Here is a 25,362-nt window from a genome sequence, read left to right on the forward strand (position 1 = left end):
TTGCCTGATTATCCCCCTTTTGAATCAATAATTGTCATTTTTAAAACATTATTTTTTCTGTTTTTAGTTCTATATATTAGTTCTATTAATATGCAGGGCTTTTAATCCAGTTTTTTAATCAATTTTTAACATTGAATTAGGACCACCCATTCACTAGTCTCCTCCAAATGCATTTTCAATTGAATCCCAACCACATTTTAATCTCACTCAACAACTCTGATGAAAAGGTAATTAATAGAAGAAAGCCGTTTGTCTTATGTGGGACTAAAAAACAGATAGCCATCTTATGCCTTCCACCGCTGTCATATATTAGAAGAGAAAGGTCTGAGGCATCACAATGAGGGACAAACAAGCCCGTGGCTCTATTGTATTAAGAAGTCTCCTCCACAGCCTAAGCTGTTTCATCTCATCATGTTGGGCTTGACTGCAGTCCTGATCCTCTTTATGTCAATGATGGAGATTATAGCTAAAGCTCCACCTCCATCTTCAATAAGATAATTTATGTCCTCAGAGCCGTGTCACTTTCAAAGACACCCTTGTCGAGCCTTGGGATCTGGGCTCACTTGGGTACATGCGTGTGATTTACAGACTGTCTCCCCGTGCCGTCTTTCCTACAACTCAGTGGGGCGTCAATTGTTTGTTGACATTTGATTTAAGTCTGACTATATTACCATGTCCGCCTCACAGTTAGGAGTTACGGGTTCAATAACCCGTGAGGTTACCGTATGCTATTTGTGTGTTTTCTCCGTGCCTGTGTGGGTTTTCTCTGGGTTCTCCGGCTTCTTCCCGCATCCAAAAGACATGCATAGTAGGCGGATTGTCCACTCCAAATTGTCCATAGGTGTGCAATTGAATGGTTGTTGGTATTTTTTTTGTTTTCTGGCATGCATGTTTTTGAGATGCAGGACAAAATTGGAGCAGCCAGACAAAATGGCACACAGGAAGGCCAAAACCCAGCAGGGATTGAACACAGAACTGTGAGGCAGATGTTCTTACTACTCGTAATCACATCACTAAAATGGTTCTATTTTACAGACCACTCCTCCATTAATATTATGTTTTCCCCACATAATGCTTATCCTCACAAGGGTCATAGGGGATGCTGGGTAATAAAAAAAAAGACAGCAAGCGAGAGAGAAATGACATTTTTTGAATGATGCGACATTTGCAACACATCTAAAAAATGGATGCTAAATAGCGCCAGTATGTCCCTATGAACTAATTCAACATCCTACATGAATGTGCAGAGCATAGACGAACACCTTTGAGCCCATTCAGCTATGTTTACCCCATAAAAAATAAAATAAATAAATAAAACCTGCGAGATGAGAAAAGCATTGTGTCCTGGGTTATTACCGGAGCTCTTTGGGGCGTGTGAGACCGACAGCAGAGCAGTCAGATAGCCAGCACCTTCTCCGCCCCAACCCTTCGCCGCATCTCTGCACTAATACAGTGTTAAAGTGGGCACATTACCACCAGAGGGAGCATAAGCATTCAAGTAGAAAACAAGATAGCCTGTGTCAAGAGATAGAGAGGGAGTACGAAAGAGAGAGAGAGCGACACTCCCTCAGGCACACTGTGGGCCAGACGAAATAACAAGACTAAGGATCAGGCCGAGGTCCTATTACGACTGCAGGCATGCACCCCAAGCATTCCCGACTCCCCCCCGCTGAATAAGACAATGTGCACAGCTGCTTAAACATTCCCTTTCATCTGTAGGGTTGCAGCTTGTGCTTATTTCCTCCAGTGCTCAATATTTTGCAGCGAGACTGCATTAAAGGAGATTTTGTTGTGTCGAGACGTATGCCAGACAGACCCATTCTGACCCCACATTGTACGAAAAAAAGGCATTTTTTTCTCGCTGGGAGAGAAAAAAGGCAGTGAAAATTCTCCTGTGTAATGTTCTCTGTGATTATTTCTCCCCAGAATTTCTTTCAAATCATCAGCAATCTCTTAGAAGAGGAAAACAAGGAGAAATGGGAAGATGCGCAGAAGGTAGGCATGTTATGGTGAATAATTCAGTTCTGCATGAGTGCCGTGCACTTACAACTCACGGCATGTTGTGTGACCTCACCCCTAAGACTTAAATAAAAGTCAGGTTTGTGCTTAGATAATGCTATGTGTCTCAGGGGTCATTTAGTCCTCATAGTACATATGGCCTCATTTTTTGAAGATTAGTTACGCAGATCGCCACTTGGTGGCAGCAGCACAGCCACAGAGACTTGTCCAGCCATAAAAAGCACTGCAGGGCTCCTTCTATTCTGCACATTGTTCCACATAGCAGATAACAAATCATGGCAATTAGTGTGATTAGACCATTACTTAAGTTGAATTTACAGCACTCTGTTGTACTTCAGGCTTTAAATGTTTTATTGATTACAGTGCAGCAGCTAAATGTCAGTCTTCTCAGTGGCATGCTGGAGAAATGTGTACTTTTAAGAGAGGGAAAGGGAGGGGGTGGGGGTCACTTATTATTAGGGATGCATATCGAAGGACTGCAGCACTGCAGTCGTGTGTCGTGGTTTAAAAGAAAGCGTTTCCTTGCAACATTGTTTATCCTTGAATAGTAGCTTCTGGCTACATCCTCTGTTGCACCCACGTCAGAGCATTGCGAGATGCCATCTTTGTAACGTGGCGTCTCGTGTCTGCGAGCTGAATCCCCCGAAAACACATAACCTAGACAAAAGATGCCATCTGTGATAGCTGTGTGTCTGGAGAGGGCATCTGCTATGATGCTACTGCCAGATCCACCTGAATTAGGTAACACTTACACTGACACAACCTGACAAAGGGGCTGTTTTTAAATCAAGTTAGATCAGTTTGCTGTTGACAGCTGCTCCCAGCTGTCCATATAGACTGTATTTAAGTATCTATTCATGGCAGCTGTAGTTTGACAGGGCCCGTAATTTGCTCGCTTCACTCACTGTAACTCACTGAGGCAAAATGCATCAGTGGAACTGAGGACGGGATTTGTGGAAATCTAGAAAAAAAGCAATTGTTGCCTTATTTCCATCAACTTGATATTCACACACTATTCTACTTTCAACTGTTCCAACTTCACAGTTATCAATTGTTCACACTTTCTGGTGTGTGTGTTGCCTTAATGAGTGCATGTTACTCCATTTTCACAGCATCCATGTGCTATATGTTTGTCTATGTTGAAAACAAAACTCTCATAAAGAAGTCATTGTGAGGTTTTAGTGGCTGCAGACTTAGCTGGATGTGGGGATCACTATATATTCACCTCCTGTCACAGTTACCATGGAGAGGGAAGCAAGAGCTTTGTCTAAAGATACCCCATTGCAGCCATTTCCCTGTACTGTCTTCACATCTTTACAGTTGCCATGGAGACTAGTGGAATAAGTATGACTGCACTGTGCGTCAAACATGCCGGAAGGGACAATGCAATGTGATTGTCTTTTGACCAGGCCAACCCTACCACACCCTATCCTAGCCCTAGCTACTTCTTTAACTCTGCCATCTTAGAGAATTTCAACTTTAACCTGATTTACCCATCACAAACACACATGCAGGGTGCAGGGGGGGGGGGTGTTCTGCCTCAGGTGCTGGTCCAATATAAACTCAAAGTGAGGTGCTAATTGCCAAATGCCACTTGAAGGCCTTTTTTAATTGCTCGAGAGCCTCATTTTATACTAACACATTTGTTCAAGTAAAGCTATTTGTGTATAGTTGACGCTTAGGGAACATCACCAAGCACTGTTGTACACAACATCACTGGGAGGTTGACATGGTGGGGAGGGATGGGCTCCCCTGTCAACGCCAGAGCGCCGATGTGACCTGTCACTATATAAACGAGCAGCCTGGAAAGTGGGCCCATCCCTTGCAAGGGCATTGCTATGCCTTTGATTTATTGACCTGGAGGAAATAGCTTACTGCGCCCCCAGTGTCAATAGCTTAGAGCTTGTGGCGCTGTCCGTGGTGCTGAACCATATCAAACGGCTGCTTTTGGTTGGCGACTAGAATTTAAGAGTTGTTGATTCTTCGATACACTAAAATACATCAACCAGAATCATATTTTCTCAAACTACCTTAGTGTTAATTAATCAAATTAGAAGGTATTAGAAAAGAAATTGCCCCCTTTGGGCTAAATTTGATGGCAAGAAAAGGATAACAAACTCACATTTTCAGTAGCGGTTAGCATTTTGCCAAAAGAATACACCTCGGATTTATGTCGAGTGTCAATCATTATATTTTAGGGTCAATAATAAATCACAATACAATAAATACCTGAATTACTCTACCCCCACAAACCAAACCATCAGTCACCAGTTGATAACCAATTTACATGCAAATGACCTGACAACCTTTGTGCTGTCACCATGTAGATGAGTAGACAATAATTGTATTAATTTATTACAGTCTGTCACTTATTGAAACTAATTAGTGCAGTAAGCATAACTGTCTCACAGTCCGGAGTTTGTGGGTTACAATCAAGGTTCATGTATGCACCCCCCATCCCCTTCCCCCTTGTGTGGGTATGGAGCATCCATAAAACACGTCATAGTTAAATTGAAGAATCATGATTGATTATAGCAGTTCATATAAGGCCAATACGCTTGAGTATATCCGCAAAAAAATACCGCCATTTTAATGGTCGATTTTATCGATTAGTGGTTGCAGCTTTGATAAATACAGCAATGTTTAAAATGCTTGGGGTCAGGTCATTTTCTTCACTAAGCATTAAGTATGGGGTTATTTTGAATCACATTTCTATTTGAATTTGTTCGGAATCCATTTGCCACATTTTTTCCCTACAGACAGCCTGTCTGCGTGTGTCTATGTATGTGTGTGTTTTTTGGGTGTGTGGATACAGAGCATTAGAGTGGAAAATGAGGTGCTTTCTCTATGATTTATTTAATAATTTGTTGTCTCCTGCAGATCTATCCTGGAGCGGTGGAGCTCATGCAGGTCATAGAGGAATTCATCCATATCGTTGGATTGGGAATGAAGGATTTCCACAATGCCTATTTGATGACTGGAAACTTAGGTAAAAGTCAGCCTCCAAGCCTCTATTTCCACACCTATCATTAATTTAGGGGAAATGGTGCATGAAGAACAATGTGTACAAAAACTCTTGGGGATCAATAATGTTTATTAAAAGAGCCGTGGGTCTAAAATGTATTAAATTAACCTCAAAACACTGATTCCAGGTGAAGGATTGTTCTTGCAATCCTTTTTGACAGGCACATTTTTATATTTAGACAGAATTTAAACGTAAATTATTGCAATTTTTTTTTGTAACCAAAGGCAGTTTGAATGGGTTTTACTACATTAGTCTTTCCATTTTAGCATTTCTATTTGAAATTCTATTTTATATATTTTTCTGGATATGATTCGGGCCTATTTATAGTCACAGTGCGAATAATTAAGCATGTTTCCTTTCACAATATCAAAAGGTACTCAAAAACTGATTAAAAAAAACACAAATAAATATCTCAAAGCCTCCAGGGTCAATTTTTTAAACGGCTGATATTAAGAAAGCACTTAAAAAACACACAATTTGATTCCAATAACAACAAACGACTTTAGGAAAGCCAGTTTACAATTGCTGATCCAAACAAATCACAATATGACGGAAACCATCTTTCAATTCGGGTGGTCCTGCCACCCGGCAGGCACCCACTTTATGCTCCTTTAGACTCCTATACACAATAAATTGGTCGGTCAACTACGTACTACGATGTGTGACTTATAGCTATACCGCTACTCGGCGAATGACCAATCTTTTCTCTACTTCAGAAAAGGCTTTAACAGTTCTCAGAAAAAGAATCTTGCTAATCGCACAAAAGAATAATTCCTAGAAGTAAAGTGAAGGTTAAAAACTTCTGCAGTTTACTGCAAAACAAAACCCATTTGACAACATTTTTTCTCTCCGATAAATTGTGACACTACAATCCATATATAGCTAAAATAATCTGTGGATTTAGTACTGACGTCTAATATTCGCTATAACATGATTGTTTGTGATTTGGGAGAATATTGTGGGTGTGTCTGATGCATTGCTATTGAGCTGGAGGGAAATTACAAGTTAGTCATTGTAGCTTTAATGAGCGAGAAAGCGTTTTAATTGCCCCAATGGTCATAGTGGAGATTAAAACGCCCCTTCTTTGATAGAAAAAGTCTCTTGAGATTACTGTTGGAACAATATTTCTCCCTGCTAATGTGCTCATGGCTTCTTTCACTTTATGTCCCAATGCCTCCTAGATGATCGCAGGTCTCTGTGGCATTTCATTTCGCACTCAGCCATAGATTCCGCCTCGCTGGGATGGAATAATAGAACAGCGTTCTTGATTTATTCATGCAAATGAGTGCGAGTATGAACAGCTGTGCTGGTAGACAATTGCTCCAAAAGGAGTCAGATTTCTTCCTCCCTTGTATTCTATGCGGCAAGCAACATTTGACCCACTTATAGGAAACACCCAACACTCAAAAGGCACTTTACGGGACACGGTTTACATAATGATGGATCAGAATGCCTCTGAGAAAACCATCCAAAAGTGTCCATTGTTACACTTAGTCCTTGTACTTTGAAATATACCATGCATTTGCGTGTGTATTACTCCATGTCGTTTATTACCAGACACTTGAAAATACTTCATGGCGTAGTTTAAACGCCAAACACAAACGGTTAGCCATAGATATGTTAAAAGATAAAGCCAATTCAAGGTCATAAAACATAAAACAAATAAAAGGTATATTTTATCTTGCCATGGGTTGGGTTCAAACATCTTTTGTTTGCATTGTGTTTTTTCCGCATGACAACTCGCTCTACCTGTTGTGAGAAGCGTAGTTAAGGCTGAGTGCATCATTACAGCATTGAAACATAATGAGCAGTAGCATAATCCCCCAATGTGAAAATGCAGCACACTCCACACGCTTTGAATGGCATCACAATCCTAAATGATTGCTTTATTTGTGTTGCCGAGCCCCATCGGGCAGATGCAAAGCCTTGTTTACATGCAGAATTAGCCTGCACTGTCAAAAAGAGCCTCTCCTCCTCTACAGTGCTTGCCTTTCATGCTATGCCCCGAGACTAAAAAGGAAACCCAAAACCGCTGCCGCGCCCAGGATCTGGCACTTCCTTGCCTACTTGGTGCAATGTGATTTCATGGCTGCTCCTAGATCATCCCCACCATGCAGACACGCCTTCCCCGTCACAGACTTCATCCACTCGTGGATGACTGCCAGTATTCAAATGGCATTGTTGGCAAAGCACGATGAACAATGGGGAGCTTTTGCATCAATGGGGATTAGCCTCACGTTCCCCTCTCTGAAGCAGCACCTGACTGGCACAGGTTGCGATAGATAGCGGGCAGAGAACGAACGGGCCAACTCTATCCTCCACTTGTAATTCCGAGACTCGTTTGCTCGATCGGGGGGAATTGACGCAGTGCGTGGAGTGGCATCTTAGCAGGGGAGGTGATAATTTTTTTTTAAAAGAGCAAAGAGCGATGAAGGAGATTACCGGTAAACAGTTGTCAGGGGGACAGTTATATCTTCAATGATGTTGGGAATAACATTGAAGAAAATGTAAGGAATATATTTGTTTTGCTCCAAGGCTCCCCCTACAGTCGTCATGCGTTACTGAGGGTAAATTCAGACTAAGTGGCTGAGATTAAATTCAACAGGTATTAAGTCTTTCAATTTTTTCTTAATATTAAAAGGCCTAGTGGAGGGTAATGAAGTTCTAACACCGTTCACACTGAAGGTACACGCTTTTAGGTACCAACTTATGTAATAAGTATATTGACATGAAGATAAATCCATGCATCTGTCACAGCCTTCTTTGGAATACGAAGCAGGATGATCAACAACGATAGCATATTCCCTTCTCTCTGTGTCTTTTTTCCTCAACCTGGTTATTCCCCATCTCCAAAAACATAGCTAATGGCCCACCACACTTTAGTCAACATTTACGAGTATTCTGATAACAAACATCATAACACTCATCAACAACAACAACAACAAAATGAAAGGCATGCACCCATCAACCAAAAGAGAAACCTGATGCACAGACAACGACCTCCAACAAAATACACCAAAACCCCACTTCAAAAACATTTTGAAATGATTTGCACAGCATTGCACACGTTGACCTCCACCAACTGAAAGCGTCTTTCACTTCTTTATCATATGGCCATTGTGTATCAGCCTTGTAATGTAACAACCTCTACTAGGAAAAAAATCCACCAGCCTATCTGCATGCTGATTAAAAAATCACTCATTGATTCATTTGAGACATTTGAGACATCACTTGATAGGATCATATGATAGTATAATCCAGTGGGGTAAAATGTCCATTTTTTTTTTTTAATTTTCCTGACAACATGAGTACAAATAGTTGTCTGTCACTGGATGTGCTTTGCAATTGACTGGCGGCCAGTAAAGAGGGTGTTTCTTTTTGCCAGGAGTCAACTAGATTAAAGCGGGAGTGAAATTCACACACACTGTTCAGAGTTAATTTCTACTGACCTTCACGGATTGTGTTTGATTGTTTTGTGTGCACAGTGGCCAGCATCCAAAGACTTCCAGCCGTGTCAGTGATGACTGACATCAACTTTCCCATGAAGGGTCGAAAAGGCATGGTAGACTGGGCTAGGAATTCTGAAGATAAAGTTGTCATCCCAAAAGCCCTTTTTGTCTCCCAAAGTGCAGGTTTGTTTCCAAATATTTCCCATAGATTCATATACCGACTTTACTATTTCTAATAATATTTCTAATTTATGATGACAAACCTACAAGCTTTGATTAAAGACTGAGAATAAAATGTGCTAAATTTCTGAACATGATTAAATCTACTGTCTGTTTCATTGTGCTCGTTTAGTCACTGTCAACTCAGCATTTTCCTTTCTTTTATTGCTCCTAATGACTACTTAGACTATCAGATGGATTGCTACCATCTGCCTTAACTGTCAAAAATGAGTAAATAAAAAATGTATGATAATGATCACTAACATCTGAATCATTTGTACTATCATTGTATTAAAAAAGAAATTTAAGTGTTTTTGTAAATGGGGGCATTAACAATTTGACTTTTATCAACCAAGTAAAATGATATTTCTATACAGCCTATCCTGTGCAATATATATCAAATAAACTGCAAATACATTGTTAAAATTTCAACTCAGTTTTCTAGCAATGTACTATAACTTTATATCTTATTTCCCATCAGACATGGAGGGATCACCTGTCTTCATTTTGGGAACAGTTCTTTACAAGACCCTTGGACTCATGCTGCCCTCACCAGAGTAAGAACAATGTGTATAACTCAGAAGTATTTTCTACTGTGTTTCAAGAAAAATACAAAATAAATGTGCTTTTTTAGGTATTATTTAACAGCTGCATTGTTTCCATATGTGTCCTATTCAATTCATAGGAAGAAATTCAATCTGCCTTCTTTATTTAACGTAACATTTCACCTCAAAACCAACTAAGGATGATGGAGAGCAAAGATAATTATATAAAACTATTCTCATGGACATTTTATACAAAAGTAATGCACAACATTTAATAAAGTTTTTGAAATTGTCCGTTAATCTGCATAACAAAACCATTAATGGACTACAAATGCTGCACCTTTTTTTGCTAGTAGACAATAACGACCTGTATTACATGAAAAAAAATGCACTCATCCACATAGTCTGACCTAAACAACATTTCAAGAGGATAGGCCGATCAAAAATGTCAAGCAAGTTCTATAAAGAACACGTTAGCTTTTTTTTTTCTCCACCTAAATGTAGTCATTCAACCACACTCAGAGCAGAGTTTAATAAAAAGCCCATTGATATCCATTTTACTGTATGTTCTGAAAGGGGAATCAATGGCAATAAAAGGCTTAACAAAAATATTCACTGCTTCACCAGTCCCGGAAGAACTGTCTTCCTTTTATAAAGCCACTCGTTTCCTGACTTGCTGCAGCTTTCCTCTAAAATAGCGACTATTCAGTCAACTTCTAAATTACAATGCGGATAATTTTTCACACATTACTTCAATGGGCCCACTTAAAGGTACATGAACAGAACATGTATAATACCCATTAGTGGCAAGTTCAAAAATAAACTTTATGTATTCTGTCATATTTGGACATTTTGGGCATTTTTGTGAGATTTCAATAACTGTATGAGTAGCATTCTTTTTTTAGGGATTTATTTTCAGATATGGAAATCTACAAGATAAAAAAATAGAGTCATTATGGTTGCCTACTTTTACACCAAACTAAAGTGAGAGCTAATGTTGGTCTTTTAGAGTTAAATTAATGGAAGTGTTTTTGTTATTCGCTTTGGTTTTTCTCTAAAAAGGGAGAATGTCATTAGGAAAATCACCCAAAAGCACCTAAAGATGTGCGTGCAATGTCAAACATTCAGAAATAAGTGTGTAGAATGAGCCACAGTAATGTATGTGGGCAATTTACTTTAATAATAAATACCTCCATAACAGTAGAATAGGAAAAGAGCATGAAAAAATGCCAGATATTCACATGTAAAGAGGCAGCAGTACATGAATAAATAATTATCCATGTGTGCAAGACATTGCTGCAACTTTATTCATCTATTTATATCGCGCTTGTCCCAAGACGACAGGTGAACTGGAAGCTATTTGAGTTTTCTTTAGGTGAGAGGCAGGTTCTGTGTTTCTACTGGCGTCAGGTTAAGTTGCCAAATTAGTTTTACAGCATGTTTTGTAGTAACATTGCAATGGAAAGAAATGTGGATAGGATCATTGAAACAATGACATTTATTCCTTGTGTCAATTTGTTTGTGTGTGTTTTTAGGAACCACACTGTGGTGAACTCCAAAGTTATTGCTGTCACTGTCAGGCCGGAGCCGAAGGTCACCCAGTCCCACTTGGAGATTGAACTGGCTCACTTAGCCAATGTAAGCATAGACTCATATTCTCATTAACTATCATCAGATGTAGGTTATGTTGATGATAATGATAATTATGGTTATTTACTTTAATTATGTTCTGGTTGGTAAACATTTTGCCCATTTTTGTGTCTTTCAGGGGACACTAAACCCTCACTGTGCATTGTGGGACAACACGATAATGTGAGTACAACAATTACACAATTACTAGTAAAGCTTTAAGCATTATCATAGAAAGCTGGTGTTTTTTATCTGTATTACTAAAGGAAGTTTTGTACAGAATTGCAATAAGTCTGATGCAGCATAATCTTTCCGAGACTTTGAAGACTTGCTTGGGAAAAAAAATGGAGAAAAAAAGCGTTATGGAAATTGGATGAATGATTATTGACTTTGAGATTAGTGATGGAGACAGAAAGTAATTCCATTTTGCTTCTGGATACCTTCTGGATGTCCTCTGGTTCAACTATCAGAATCATGTCTAAAATAGGTCAGTTTTCTATAGGCAGTATGGAAATTTTGCTGATATGAACACTATAGACATTGACTATTGGAGAGTTAAGCTTTATATAAGTAACTACTAGAACAATTGCACAAGCCATAGAAGATGTGTCTTTATGGAAACTAAAATAGCAAAGTACTGGTTACGATGTGTGGTGCTTCTGTGAAGGAGATGCTGATGGATTTGCATCAAAACTAATATGACTCAGTCATGACTCATGACAGCTACGCCTTCAAACCACTGCTAGAGAAAAGTGGTTTCACTATCCATTTAAAAAAGAAATCAAATCAAATATGCAATTAGCTAGAAAAGGAAAACAATATATACTGCAAAGTGCATCTTCTAGACTGCATTTTGCATTGTCTATCCAAAATAAATGAATCCAATATTCATTTTGTCCACACAGTGTATATTTACAATCCTCTTATTATTCTTTGATATGGGTCAACGATCTGCGAGGTGGTTTGAACTATTTGTGTGACAATGCTTTTGCCAGTCCGCTTTTAAAATGATGGCAATATGTAGGGCAAGTCTTCAATGTACTGGAATGGTCCAGTTCACTCTAATGGGCAATCTTTATACACGGAGATATGCTGGGACTGTTGCTGTTTGTCTTATTACACAAAGAAATCCCATGACTCAGTGTGTTGAATGTGATGCTCAACACTGAAGCAGTTGCTTGCCCACATTTTTACATAATGCAGGCTTACTGGTTGACATTGTTCAACGTGTTGGATCCTCTCAGCCCACATTTAATTGTTGTGTGCGTTGTAAACACATGCAGATGCCGCTTTCTTTTTTACTTTTATACAAAGGGGTTGTTTGTTTGCACATATTTGATTTCCTATTGTATGAATGATTGAAGGAACTGTTTTTTAAATGTATTAATCCTAAATAAAATAAACCACAAATGGACATTATGCATAAAATTGATTAATATATTAATGGTAATGGCTTTAAGAATAATTTAATTAATCCTACCTCATTAGTGTACATAAATATTTGAAAAAAATGGTATGGTTCCAGGTTTTTCTGCTTTAAAATATCACTGATTGCATATTTTATCTCTTGGGTGGTTCAGTTTAAGGGCAGCTTGTCTTTTTGAGACACGAAATACACAACTGGGACAATTTGCCATGTGTTTGTGTGACTTTCAAAAAAACAACGTTTACCTACATTATTTTATGATCCACACGCAGTCATTTTCATCAGCAAATGACTCCACAGGGTGATTATTGTTGCACACAGTCGGCTATTACGATTAAAATAGTTTTCAGAAGCCCATCGATGAGGGTAAATACACCAGCTGTCAACCACGTTGTTTCAAACAAAACTAAAGTGTGCTGATAGGATTTTTGTTTACACATTGTTCAGTCTACTAATTGTGAGCCTTATCCGACCTTGCAGATGTTATTGAAAGCAATATGACATCTGCCATACTTGTCATTTCAAACTCTTAGATTAGGGTACAAAAAAAGGGGGATTTGTCACATTATAAAATTCCAGAGTGGCAAATGAAATGTCAAAATAATTGCCTCCAATCATTTCTGAAAGAACAAGACCACTTTTTTGTTATTTCAGATCTATATACTGCAACATAAACCCAAAAAACTACACCGAACCTTTAATTCCAAAATATGGCCTTATGATGGAAAATAAGATGGGTTTCCTTAATTCCGAAATATGGCCTTATGATGGAACATAAAATGTCTGGGTTCTTCTCAAACATAGAATAGCACATTTGAAGATAGACATGAAGGTAGCAGACCTACTCAAACTAAGCACTGTGGACTTATAGTTTCCTTTTTTACACTCAAGGGAAGGCATACAAGATATCTAGTAGGTGAAGAATCGGAACACATTAGCTGAGCAAAGCGAATTTAATATTGTACATGTTCTGATAGGTTATACATCACCAAAAAAGGTCAACAATGCCAATGCGCAATGGCAAAATACACAAAGGTGTATCAAGGGCTCAACTTTAGTTGAAGGGCAGACTATATCCTAGATTACTTGCCATTATTTGGAACGATACAGCCATATTTACAATCTCACAGAGTTGGGAAATAATTATGAGGCCAAACTGCACCTAATTTAAACAGTAAATGCAATCATTTTCCTATTAAAGCAAAATGCAACTCAAAAATCTTCTACACAGCTTTAATTTATTCGATCTTTTTTAGTAAGGCCAAGATTTAAAATGACCGCATTTGCTGCTTAGTGTCTTTAATGCGTGTTAATTTCAACATTTACAGGGTTTAGAATGTCAGTACTCTGTGACAGAGACCGTAAAGTTCAAGACGAAGCTCCAACTATTTTCGAATCCTCCCTGCCATTTAACACTTGAACTCTACTAAATCCATGTTAACCACACCGTGGCAAACCAAATGATTACCGTCTTGATTTTTAAATGGTTCTCCTTCCTAAATTATCCTGTAAATGTAGTAAAGGGTTTTACTAATCTGGAATTTGCCATGTCAGGATTAACTGCATTTCACTGCTCTTTTAATACATTGAAAAAAAATGCTCAGCATTTACACGAGCGCTCCAACTTAAATATTTGTGTTAATACTGCATGTTATAATATTAAAACCTAACAGTAGTTGCAACATAAGATTTTTTTTTCATTTAAATGCATTGCCAAGAGTTAGAATTTCAAGAAGGATTTACTATCTGAGACTAAGCTACTTAAAACCATTATGAATATGAAGAACATTACTGTATTTTTTTTCTGAAGAAATAAGACAAAGTATCTTCTGTATTGTTGTGCAAAGATTTGGAAGGAATCATTCAGAATTGATGTTAGTTACTGTCTTTTGCCTACATATAACCTTCTTGCACCGATCACTTTTAGATTTTTACCTCTGCAATATTATACAGAATGTAGTTTAATCAATAATTCACATTTGGAGTGGTGACTAACATCTGCTGCAGTTTCATTCTTGGCTTCATGCCAAACAGGCCAACACAAACACGGCAAGATGCATCAAAATTTAGACGAAAATGTATGATGAACGCCATTATGAAGCTCTTCATACAGATAGTGTAATGCTTGGCAATTCTAAACCACAAATGGCATTGTTTCATGAAAATGTACCTTAATTAAAAACATCAAACATTGTCAATTCAGTTTTTTTAACTGAGCACAACTATTGCAATTTATGTTAGGCAATTAAAACAACTTTGTTTTATAATATAAACTTACCGTGATGTAGAGTCAGTTAAATTATCAATTGCAGAAGTTAAACTTAAAAAAAGATGTATGAAAATGTTTGCCAAAACTAGTAAATAACACAAATGTTTAAAGTTAAAATGCCTTTGTCAAATCACAGTAATTTTATCGGAACACAACTATTGCTTACAGTTTATATTAGGTAAATAAAACAACTTTGTTTAATAAAATGAACTTACCATGATGTAGGAGGATCAGAGGGCTTGTTTTCCTGCGACTTGCATCTGTGTTTTTGATTGGCAGACATCTCTGTGCACATCTTTTTGGAAGATAATATTGCTCAAAATATGCAGAAATGGCTCCTTATCGATTTCAGTCCACATAAATTGCATTGCAAGATGAATCAATTTCTCAACTGTGCATCAACGTCCTCCGCTATTTCATCCATTCACGTGATGTTTGTAAGTGAAAGGGGGACACTTGGTATCGTTTTGGTCCCATTTACTCATTAAAAAATAAATTAAAAATAAAAAGTTCACCGCAAATGTTGCGGGTAACAAACGTGATCATCCTCAAATGTAAAGGGCTTCTTGATTTCGATGATTTCAGCCCAGATACGTTTGTCAAACTGGTTAACTGTTGCAGATAGAACTCGTGGCGTTATGTCAAAATGTGGCGTTATTTCAAGTTCATTGCATCGCGATGTTTGTAGTCATTAAAAAGTTCACATTTTGCGCGATCGCTGAATATATCACCTGTTGCGATGAACCTGCAACTTAGTCGCAATCTTGATCTTTTTCTCCCTTTCAAATGAAGCTTTTTGATAGCATCCCCGTACAATTGTGTGGGGCCATGTTTCGCGGAAAAGACGCTCCAGGTTTTTTTTTTTTTTTGAGCACCTGGCCAAAATCAGGTCGTAATGACATTTGCGCACTTGTCAAGTGCGGCAGTGACGCAAGGAAGGAAGTCGGCGTTTTTCACAATAATCTCCATAAATTATAATAATTAAAAGGAAAAACTACCTTTCACAACATAACATTTTGTTTGAGGACCAGTATCAAATGGTATATATAAAAAAAAAAATTAAAAAAAACGAGGTCAGAACAGTTTCTGACCTGTTTTGACCTACTTTATGAACATATTCCCTGGGGGTGTTAGCAATTGGAGTAACAATGTAACATCCATTTGCAGCTGTGGCATTATCTCTGACTTCTCATTGCATTATTTGCATGTCACATCAATGACCATGTGGGTCAATTAATCCTTGTCAGAGTGGCCTTGATACTAGTTTGTCAGCTCAGCACAATTGTGCCCGAGACAATGTCCTTACACATAATCACAAGATGGAGAATAGGGTGTTGTATATAACGGCCGAGGAGACAGAATAGAAAGGCTTTTGACTTTAACCTTATAACCAAATTATTTAAAATACCATCACGCAATTATTCATTTTTTGAAAATAAAGAGGACATGGATGAAGAAGTAAAGCAGCTCTCAAAGTTAAACATGATTTTGTAGTTAAAATTGGTGACAATTTTCCCTTTTTTTATAGGTTCAATTTTCTACACTTTGCATTCCGTGACAAAGAGCCATTTTAACAGTCTCTCACTTTTGTCTCCGGGATTCTTTGACACTTCCATATCAGAGATCAGTGGCTGTCAAATATTTGACGTCACATCCCTCCAATTCCTGCATTTGCACCATAGATGTGCCCTAGATCAGATTTAGTCCCATAGAGAGACAGAAGGCTTTTGTTGCCTTTAGTTTGAGCTTTTAATGGAAAGTGCACTGCAGATAGTAAGAGCACAATGCTACTTCTAGTTTGTATTATTTTTGATGATATCTTTATCAATAGATAGAGCAGGAATGAGAGATAGGAGGGCTCTCAGCTGAAAGACTTTTCAGTTTTGTTGCAGTAAAAAAGGGGGGGGGTGGACTGGAAAGACCTTGTCTCCATTAGGAGCTGTTATTTTTTGGACAGGCAAAGGAAAATAACCAGTCATGCTGGTCTCTCAATTTACAACAGAGTAAAGCCACTCGCTATGTATAAGCCATTCTACCATAAAATAACAACCTTGTGCACTGACTTTAAGAAATTATAAAAGAGATTAGCCCATGGTTTTGTCCAAAAACATCAGATAAATTTGGTGGTGGACAAGCAAAGATCGCACTTATGTTGCTTTTGCTTAGCATTTTATTACTTTAAGTTTGTATTTATCATCTTTTTGAATTAAAAACAAGAAGTAATTAAAAAAGCAGCACAAGCCAGCCATTTAGCGGAGAAGATATTGCAAGTTAGTTGCATAATTATACAAATAAAAACATAACAGTATGGGAATCATTAAGAATCTAAAGGTCCTTTGAGAGCTTTAAGCGGGTCTGCCATGCAATCATAAAAACAAATCATAGTTAAAAGGAACCATTATAAAAAAAAAGCTTTAAAAAACGTTATACACAAATGCTGCCAAATAGTAATAATTCTTTTTTGCTTCAGTAGTTTTCTTCATTAACTTAGTATGGGTGACTGGAGTTGAATGGGGTCTAGCTATGATTTAACTCGTAAATTTAATTTCCTGGGACCTTTAGATAAGAATCTTTGCATTCAAAGATGCTTGCTTGAAAATGATTATAAGCCCTGTTTAAAGGTCAAAATGTCTTTAGGTCACTTTGTAGTCAAGTGTCATACATTGAAGTCTAAACTATGTATAGTATTATTATCCTGATCCAATTCTTATTAAAAAAATGGCTAAGTGTTTACCTAATTTTCATCTCATGCCCTATGAAGGTCAAAAAGTATGGCCACTGTGATAAAATGTATTAATTCTCAGCATTCCCTATAAAAACTTCTTCTTAGTAAGAAAACGATCATATGAACTTCTCACCACAGGGAGTAGTAACTATATTTCAAGCAACAGGAAGTCATCAATCAATAGTGAGGCTGTTTGACAGGTGTGAGCTGCACTTTATTAAAGCACTCCATGGAGTAATGTCAAACAATGGGGGAAAAAAACCCAGGAAAGGGAAAAAAGTCTGTTCCACTAACATTGGAAACCAGTGATTTCCAGAACAGCTTTTGTTTTGGTGTTCTTATTGATGTCTGTGTGCAGTCCAATCTCCCCTGCAGCCACACAACTGTGCTATTTTGTATGTTTGGGTGGTGAAAATGAAAATATTCTGTAGAAATTGAAGAGTACAGACTCACAGAATGATTTGCAAGTTGGTGTTAAAAGCACAAAATGGATCTGCAGCAGTCGTAGCGGCTACTGGATGGATTGTTGATTAAAGATGCTTTGATTTGTATATTTATGGATCAAAATATGGCTATATTCAGAGCATCTATTTGAGAGATGCACTGTAGTTGAGGGGCTTGACAGTTCTCTAATCATAACAGTGGCCTTCTACCTAAGATGAATGATTTAATGTTCATACAGAAATCCTTGAACTCGGACAAATGGGGATTTAATCCGTAACCTTACATATAATATATCACAAATGGATCCACATTTGAGCTGTGAGCTCATCTTAATTGATTATCGTTTCTGTCTCAGTCTTATGATTCCTCCTTAAAAAATGAGTTAAATTAGTCCAATGCGTCAGCTGAACTGCAAGAGATAAGAATTAAATGTGTAGCGCTGGGTAATTTAAATTGGAGAATGGTGAAAAGTCGTGATAAGAGAACACAGTAGATTTGAGTTTATTGATGTGCTAGGGTGAGCAGACAGGCTGGAACTTCTCAAGCCTTTTGGGAAATTCAGACTACAGGCTCCACTGTCCCTTCCTGGAATAATAAATGTTGCCGCCATATTGATCAAATGACACAGCAGAGGTTGCTTGGTGCACTAATACATTGCTTTACAATCACACATCATGACATAAGGGAAAATTGCAGGATTGATTCAAAGCTATGCTTACATTTTTTAGTTAAGGCTGTACAAATGTATTTATTTACGATTGAATTCCGATGACAATATTGAGGCATTACGGAAAGTTGTTCTATCTATTACTCACAAGTACTCACAGTGGGGCATATGACATAACATGATTTGAAAGTGAGGAGAAAATTTGGATTTGCCTATTCATTGTAGACGCCCAAGAGACTTTCAGTGAGCCGGGCGGTCGTAGTTCATTTGAACTTGTTTTAAAATGACAAGCAAAGTTGTGCCTCGTGGAATGTTCTCTCAATCATACAATGTTTTTTTTTACACTAATCTGAGTGTCATTTTCTACCATTTGTACACAAAAGCCCAAGTTCCTTTTCATTTTGTCATTATTATTGTACATATTTTTGTTTTGTATTTTTTTTCTCAAGACATTTTCCCCACCTGCAGTGTGTAGAATATAAACAAAATAAAAGCAAATGACCTAATGGCCTAAAATGAAATTATTATAACAGTGGTCCTTCATTTGATTGCACTAGTAGAATGCTGTGAAGTGGAGACTGGCAGCAACCATTCGCCTTGCTCTGGTGGGGTGGTCGTACTTTAGCGAGCTTGTAATTTATCTCGCGTCTTACTAGAAAGCGACCCCTTGTTAGTCTTACGACGACTTAAAGGAATTATCCCCAATCATTATTTCCCCCCATTGGAATTCGACATCCCCCCTAGTCAACACACCCCGCAATAGCGCGTACTGCTGTTCTCATTTGGCCAGCCTCCCCCCTCTCTGACGCCGGCCAGGAGCCGAGCAGCATCAGTCTGATTTCCAGGGTGAAAAATCCTTGCTAGGAAGCGTCAAAGGCTGCTAATTAAAGCAGTGCCAGGGGAAAAAGGGGGAAAGAAAAGAAAAAGACGGAATAACAGGTGCGAAAGCGACCGTTTGGAACGAAGAAAGGCGATTGGGGAGGGGAAAAAAATCATACGGGAAGCGCGGCAAGAAATGCAGGTAAATATGACACGTCGTTTCGAAGCCGATCTCGCGATGCGGTTACGTGGATTTCAGCACCAGGCTGCTTGGACAGCTCCATTTCTAAGCGTCTCTATCCAGCTCGTCTAGCCGAATGTGCGAAGCTTTTTTCGGCTGCATACAGCTGCGTGCTCGGGGAGCTGCGGAGCTTCTCCATTTCATTTCATCTCATCTCATTTATTTCATTATTTTTTCGTGCTCCTCGCGTTACATTCGAGTCGGATCGACAATTCAAGAAACAGAAAAGCAAAGACAGTCATTTCAAACGTCACGTGTGGCACTAGTATGGATATTTCCTTCTTGTGATTGTAGGAATGATTCTTGGGGAGCCTGGTCTACAAAGGCTTGTAGAACTGTGCTGACAGATGCCTCGCATACAAAATGCTTATGTGATCGTGTGTCTACCTTCGCCATTTTGGCTCAGCAACCCAGAGAAATGGTAAGTGAGCTGCTCTTCTTATTTTTTTATTTTATCTTTCGCATAGTGGGATGAGAAGGGCTGCACTAATCCAGCTAATTCGATGCTGAGGGTGGAGTTTATGTGTGTGTGTGTGTCTGTGTGTGTCAATGTGTTTGTCAGTGGGGATGGTAGTAGGGGGTCCAATCCAGTGTGTGAACAGTAACTATGCATGTCATCGAATACTTGGCGCATTAGCTCAAAAAAGGGAGATAAAGGTTATGATGGTTTGAATGATTATGTCTGGAAATGGATTGAAGACATTCTGATGTTGTGCTTTTCAAGTAATTTACAGTAAAATCATCCATTGGTACAGTACGCCTTGTACAGACAGGCCTGTATTGGGTTACATCTGAATGCCCAGAGAGAGCAAATCATTGCCTGGCCTCAAATAGAGAAATTACTATTAATGAATAATTGAAAAGTAAAGAAAATAACACTGCCAGAATCATGAATAGAATAGTAGCCTACATGACTAGTATAAGAAGCCACAAATAAAAATAACAGCAATATTATTATCGCAATATATATGTGGATAACACATTTGGTTTTGACATTCACTTACGATGACCTGCGCTATTATTTTTTAGCAACTTTACCAACATTATAATAGATAGATTGTATTGGTGCAATTTAGGCAGCTTCAATAAAAGAAAGCAGCTTCTTCATTACAGTAATAAAATATATTTTGCTATGGATCATTATACGACTACATCAGTAAAGATTTACTGTCCAGCATGCACCATGTTTGAGCTCCCACTGACCGATCCAACTTGGTCTCCTCCACAGACCATGGAATACTCAGGGGTCCCATCTGTGACGCTGATAGTTGGCTGCGGTCTGTCGTGCCTCGCCTTGATCACGTTGGCAGTAATCTATGCTGTGCTATGGAGGTAATGACTGATAGCTCCACTATGATGAAATATTTAATTATGTGTCTTTTATTTAAAAAGAGCAATCACCTTTTATGGCTGGTCTTTCCTCAGATATATTCGCTCTGAACGTTCCATCATCCTGCTCAACTTCTGCTTATCTATCATCTGCTCTAATATTTTGATCCTTGTGGGACAGACGCAGACACATAATGTGGTAAGTGTCATTTTATGGTGTAAAAGCACATTTAAAGACGTATAGGGGCTTATTTGGGAAAACAAATAGATAGAAAAGATTTTTTGGGGGCGTTCTGCTAAGCTTGGCATATATTACCTTTTAGTTATAAGGAAATACAAGCTTATTTGTATTTGTAAGTCAAGATTTGGCATTGCAGTTGAAACAATTCAACTTTGAACAGAAATAAACCAAAGGTTCATGGCATAATGTCTTTGATTTGCTCATATATCGATAACAATATGTAAAGAGTAAGGTGAAGGAAAGTTTTTATTGGTTTTGGGGAGTCTACATATGACTTTTTTTTTAAAGAGTCTTAGAAGAATGAACTTTGGGGACAGACAAAAATGCACTTACCGTCTGTGTAATGTTTTCTTCTACCTTTTGCATGGCAGATGTTCTCTGCGTTATAGTGTGCAAATAGAAAAGGATGTGTCAACTTTGTTACAGCTCCATTTAAGAAATTGCTCATTTTCTTTGGGGTAATGTGCTTAAAGAGGTATTTAGTGTATAATGTAAAGTGGAAATGAAGTTTTTTTTTCCTGCAGTTAGAGGTGAAGTGTGGAACTTTGCTCAGATGGTTTCTATATTGTCCTTTGTCATACTGAGAAACTAAATGTGCCTTCTGGAGACAATGGTGGCATTTTACACACGTACACACAATTTAAATTGTTAGGAAAGGATGAATGACTCTGAAATGGTGACTTGAAATAATTTGGGGCGTGGGTTGTTTTAAATAAGGATCTATGCAGTATATTGTCAGTTTTTAAATATGACCTACACAACAAGGGACAGGGTGCAAAACCCAATCAAATACTAATGAGGCTATTGAGAGAAGAAATTGAACAATATTAAAAAGTACGCTGCAACTTAAAAGTAGTTTTTGTAGTTTGCTAAATTTTCTGAAATGATTCAGATGTGTGCTGTTTGTTCTTTTTTGTTGGTAATAAAGGACTAAAGTCGACGTCGAAGTCAGCATGACTCAAAACGACAACGGCAGCTCATAAATATGCATTGGCTCTCTAGTTTTGGTTAGTGGTCTGTGAAACGTAAAACAAAAAGTTGGCAAACAGTTGTTATGATTTAATAGCCGCCTACACAAATGCCTTCCTCAATCATAACACTTCATCCCAACACAGAATACAAAGACATTTTATTATGTAGAAGAATTGATGCTTTACCTTAAGCAAGAACACTGATTTCCCAATTGATTCACAATCTTGCCTCATTCCTTTCATCTATTTATTTTATTTCATTTTTTATCTTCCATAAAACTATATTGTGACTTCATAATTTGTATTTTTTATGTGAACAACTTAGATAGACTTGCAAACGATGTGTATGAGGCACTGTTCATTAATTATTGCAATACCTTTATTTAATATATCTTTTGTGATAGCTAATCATTGGTTTTATCAATTATTGGAGAAATAAGAAACTGTGAAAAATGATTTGCTATCGTCCAAGTATGTTTAAATCGTCCAAGAAATGTACGAGTTCATTAATGCATAAATAATATTTATAGAGACACATTTAACTGTTACTCAGTAGCGGAATGGATTATAAATGAACTGAATTGCAAAGATTGGAGTTGATTTGAAGTCTTTTCTGATTGAATCCTGCCTTGTTGAGGTCTTGATTACAAAGACGATCACTTACTAAATAATACGCACTCTGAGTCCTCCTAATTAGATAAGTATTTGCATCAAAAATGTCCAGTGGCTTTATCTAAATCCATGAGCATACAGAGCTCTAAGCTACATGTAAATATCCCAACCAAAGTATTTATATTGACACATTTTAACAATGTGGCAGACATGTGTCATAAAAAATATCTTAAAGCAACATGATGTAGTCATCTGACCTCACTCTAATTGCAGATGAATTTTAATGAGGCAATTCTAAGCCCTGTCATTGTCATAGCAACCCCAGAGCACTATATTTACACTATTTACACTTTACTTACATTATACAATGCATGTGATTATAAGCTGCACCATACACATAAGAAATGGTTCACATAAGCCGTCTTATTATGGGATATTTACATAAGATGTTTCCTAGAGAAATTGGACAGATCTTTGTAGTTACAACATGTCTACCTAGCCATGATTAGCCTCTAAACATTTTTCATTCTATGTTCTTCTCTTCATAAGTCAGCATGTACCTGTAAATAACTCAAATTCTCACAAATGTTCCCTCTTTCTATGGTATCCTAGCAACAAAGCAAAGGTGTGCACTATGAAACCTGGTAACTCACAGTGTTGTTGGATAATAGAACAATCATTTTCAGATTTACAGATCCTCTATGCATCCAAACTAGCTGCTAAGCAAACAATGCCAACAAAGAAATATGAAGCCAGCCCATAAAAATCCGTTAATAAGACTCTTAATTTCAAAGCGAAAGGAAAAATAACTGTTTATAATTGTTTCAGTTTTCTCAAAAATGAGTTGCATGCACTATCATACCCAGAAAAAAGGGCAAATCAAGTACTGTAACAGTTTATTTTCCACGGCATAAATAATGATCTCTCGGGGAGCATTAATTACTGGTGTCGAAAGAGCAATAAATGAAGTTCAAATGAGTGGCTATAGAATTAACCAGACAGACATAAATCAATTACATTTGAATAACCATAAAGATAAAACATTGCAAACTACGCTTGTGTTTTAAAAAGCATTTGTGCGATAGCTTTAATTGGTTGCTGTGAATCAAAAAGGGATGCACCAATAATTGGCAAGCTAAAGTCATGTCAGTTTCCTTCCCTGCTGCTGTAAAAGAAAGGAAAAGGATTGAAGACTTGCCTTTAGTTTTATACTGTCACTCCCATTGCACTAATATTTGCAGAATATTGCAGATGTTTGATCAGACCTCATGTTGGAGCGTAGGCCAGTGAAAACATAGACCTGGAGTGGGTTTAATTGCTCTACTGCAAGACACTGCTTCACGCGTTGTTGATCAAACTCTCGATAGAAGTGCATATAATTGGCTCTATTGTTTGTGGATTTGGAGTTGCTCGTCAACTCGTACAAATTCTCTCAGAGTTGTGGAGATGTCCTCTCGGGATTATCGGAGTCAATGAGTTAGTTACCTTTGTCTTTGTCCTCTCTGTGTTCATTTTGGCATGTTGAAAGGCAATCAAAAGCTCTAATGTAGGTGCCGTTGGGAGTTAGAGGATTTTGGAATCTGGGAGTTTTGGATCATTTTTGGTAAATGATCAATGTGTAATGGGTAGGAATGCACTGAGGAAGATGTGGGTGGTCGTCAAAGAACTCCCTTCTGTCTTTTCATATGTTTTTGTGCTCTATTGTACTATTTGTACATGCTTAAAATCAGTTGCTTCTTTATATTGTTTAAAATGTTGGGCAAACTTTGATTATACATGTATATGATCACACCAAGTACTCATTATTTGTAAAAGCCTAAACAGTTGCTAATTAGCGAGAAGCCCGCAAAGTATTTCTCTTGTCATTTTTGAGAATACGAAATAATGAAACAATTTGTAGTGATTGGCAAGTAAAACAGCTCCATGCTTTGAGGGATTTAGCATGAAATGCTAAGTCAACATGAGTTTAATCCAATTAGAGTCAATTTCTAATGCTTGAAGAACATTTTTTTTCCTTCACTCCATGTATTACTGAAATCCTCTTTCATACACTTGCACTCAATGTCAACAATATCAAACACACAAAAAGCCTTTAGTCTACAGCTATAAAACAGACAAAGCAAGTTTTCTACTAGTGTCCAATATATTCTTTAAAGGTAAAGGTATATTTGGGCTTTAACATGGTTCTATTAAGCCATTTGAACTGCTTCCCATCTCAATGTCTATTAGTACTACAACATTTTAATGTGCTGCCTTCCTCACTTTCTTTGTTTCCATGGATACCAGCACAGTGTGCTCCCGACATTTGCTTTTCTAAAGGCCAGTGTGAACTCCCGGTTTCAACTTTGCTTGTTTTTGTCTAACTGGTTACAGTCGTCCGGTGCTTTCATATACTTGATAATGATGCATGCTCATCTATATTCACTGATGAGAAGGGACGCTATAAGGACACCAGTAAACCAATTATGATACAGATGACTTCTTTCCAGGAAACAAAACAGAGCTGTTTATTAAGAACAGGCATATCTGACAGCTGACACTACAACAAAACAACCATAATCAATATTTATCAAATAAAATGCAAAGTAATGGAATTATAACCTGTTCACTATGCAATATCTGGCTCATTTTGTCCTTGAATTATAGATAAAAATCTATTTATACAAGTTATTAGTACTGATATGAGCAACTTTAAAGAGGCTTACGCATTAAAAAGTAAGCGAGATTTGTCA

General features: G+C 37.7%; 1 protein-coding gene and 1 long non-coding RNA gene across 9 annotated transcripts in view; one reads left to right on the plus strand and one right to left on the minus strand.

The window, feature by feature from the left end:
- LOC144205811 (uncharacterized) overlaps positions 1-15,464 on the minus strand; it is a 44,603-nt gene extending 29,139 nt beyond the window's left edge. The window contains exons 1-2 of the long non-coding RNA XR_013328236.1: positions 15,313-15,464; positions 14,797-14,876 (exon numbers count right to left, since the gene is read on the minus strand). This is a non-coding gene — a long non-coding RNA (uncharacterized LOC144205811). The remainder of the gene's footprint in view (positions 1-14,796; positions 14,877-15,312) is intronic.
- adgrb3 (adhesion G protein-coupled receptor B3) overlaps positions 1-25,362 on the plus strand; it is an 87,954-nt gene that overhangs the window by 49,511 nt on the left and 13,081 nt on the right. For all 8 annotated transcript variants that reach the window (XM_077730410.1, XM_077730411.1, XM_077730405.1 and 5 more), the window contains 9 exons: positions 1,927-1,995; positions 4,900-5,008; positions 8,530-8,676; positions 9,194-9,269; positions 10,793-10,895; positions 11,026-11,069; positions 19,772-19,898; positions 20,706-20,809; positions 20,903-21,005. In XM_077730410.1, coding sequence (XP_077586536.1) covers positions 1,927-1,995; positions 4,900-5,008; positions 8,530-8,676; positions 9,194-9,269; positions 10,793-10,895; positions 11,026-11,069; positions 19,772-19,898; positions 20,706-20,809; positions 20,903-21,005 — 882 coding nt within the window. The remainder of the gene's footprint in view (positions 1-1,926; positions 1,996-4,899; positions 5,009-8,529; positions 8,677-9,193; positions 9,270-10,792; positions 10,896-11,025; positions 11,070-19,771; positions 19,899-20,705; positions 20,810-20,902; positions 21,006-25,362) is intronic.

Source organism: Stigmatopora nigra, chromosome 12 (assembly GCF_051989575.1).
Source record: "Stigmatopora nigra isolate UIUO_SnigA chromosome 12, RoL_Snig_1.1, whole genome shotgun sequence".
NCBI classification, from domain to species: Eukaryota; Metazoa; Chordata; class Actinopteri; order Syngnathiformes; family Syngnathidae; genus Stigmatopora; species Stigmatopora nigra.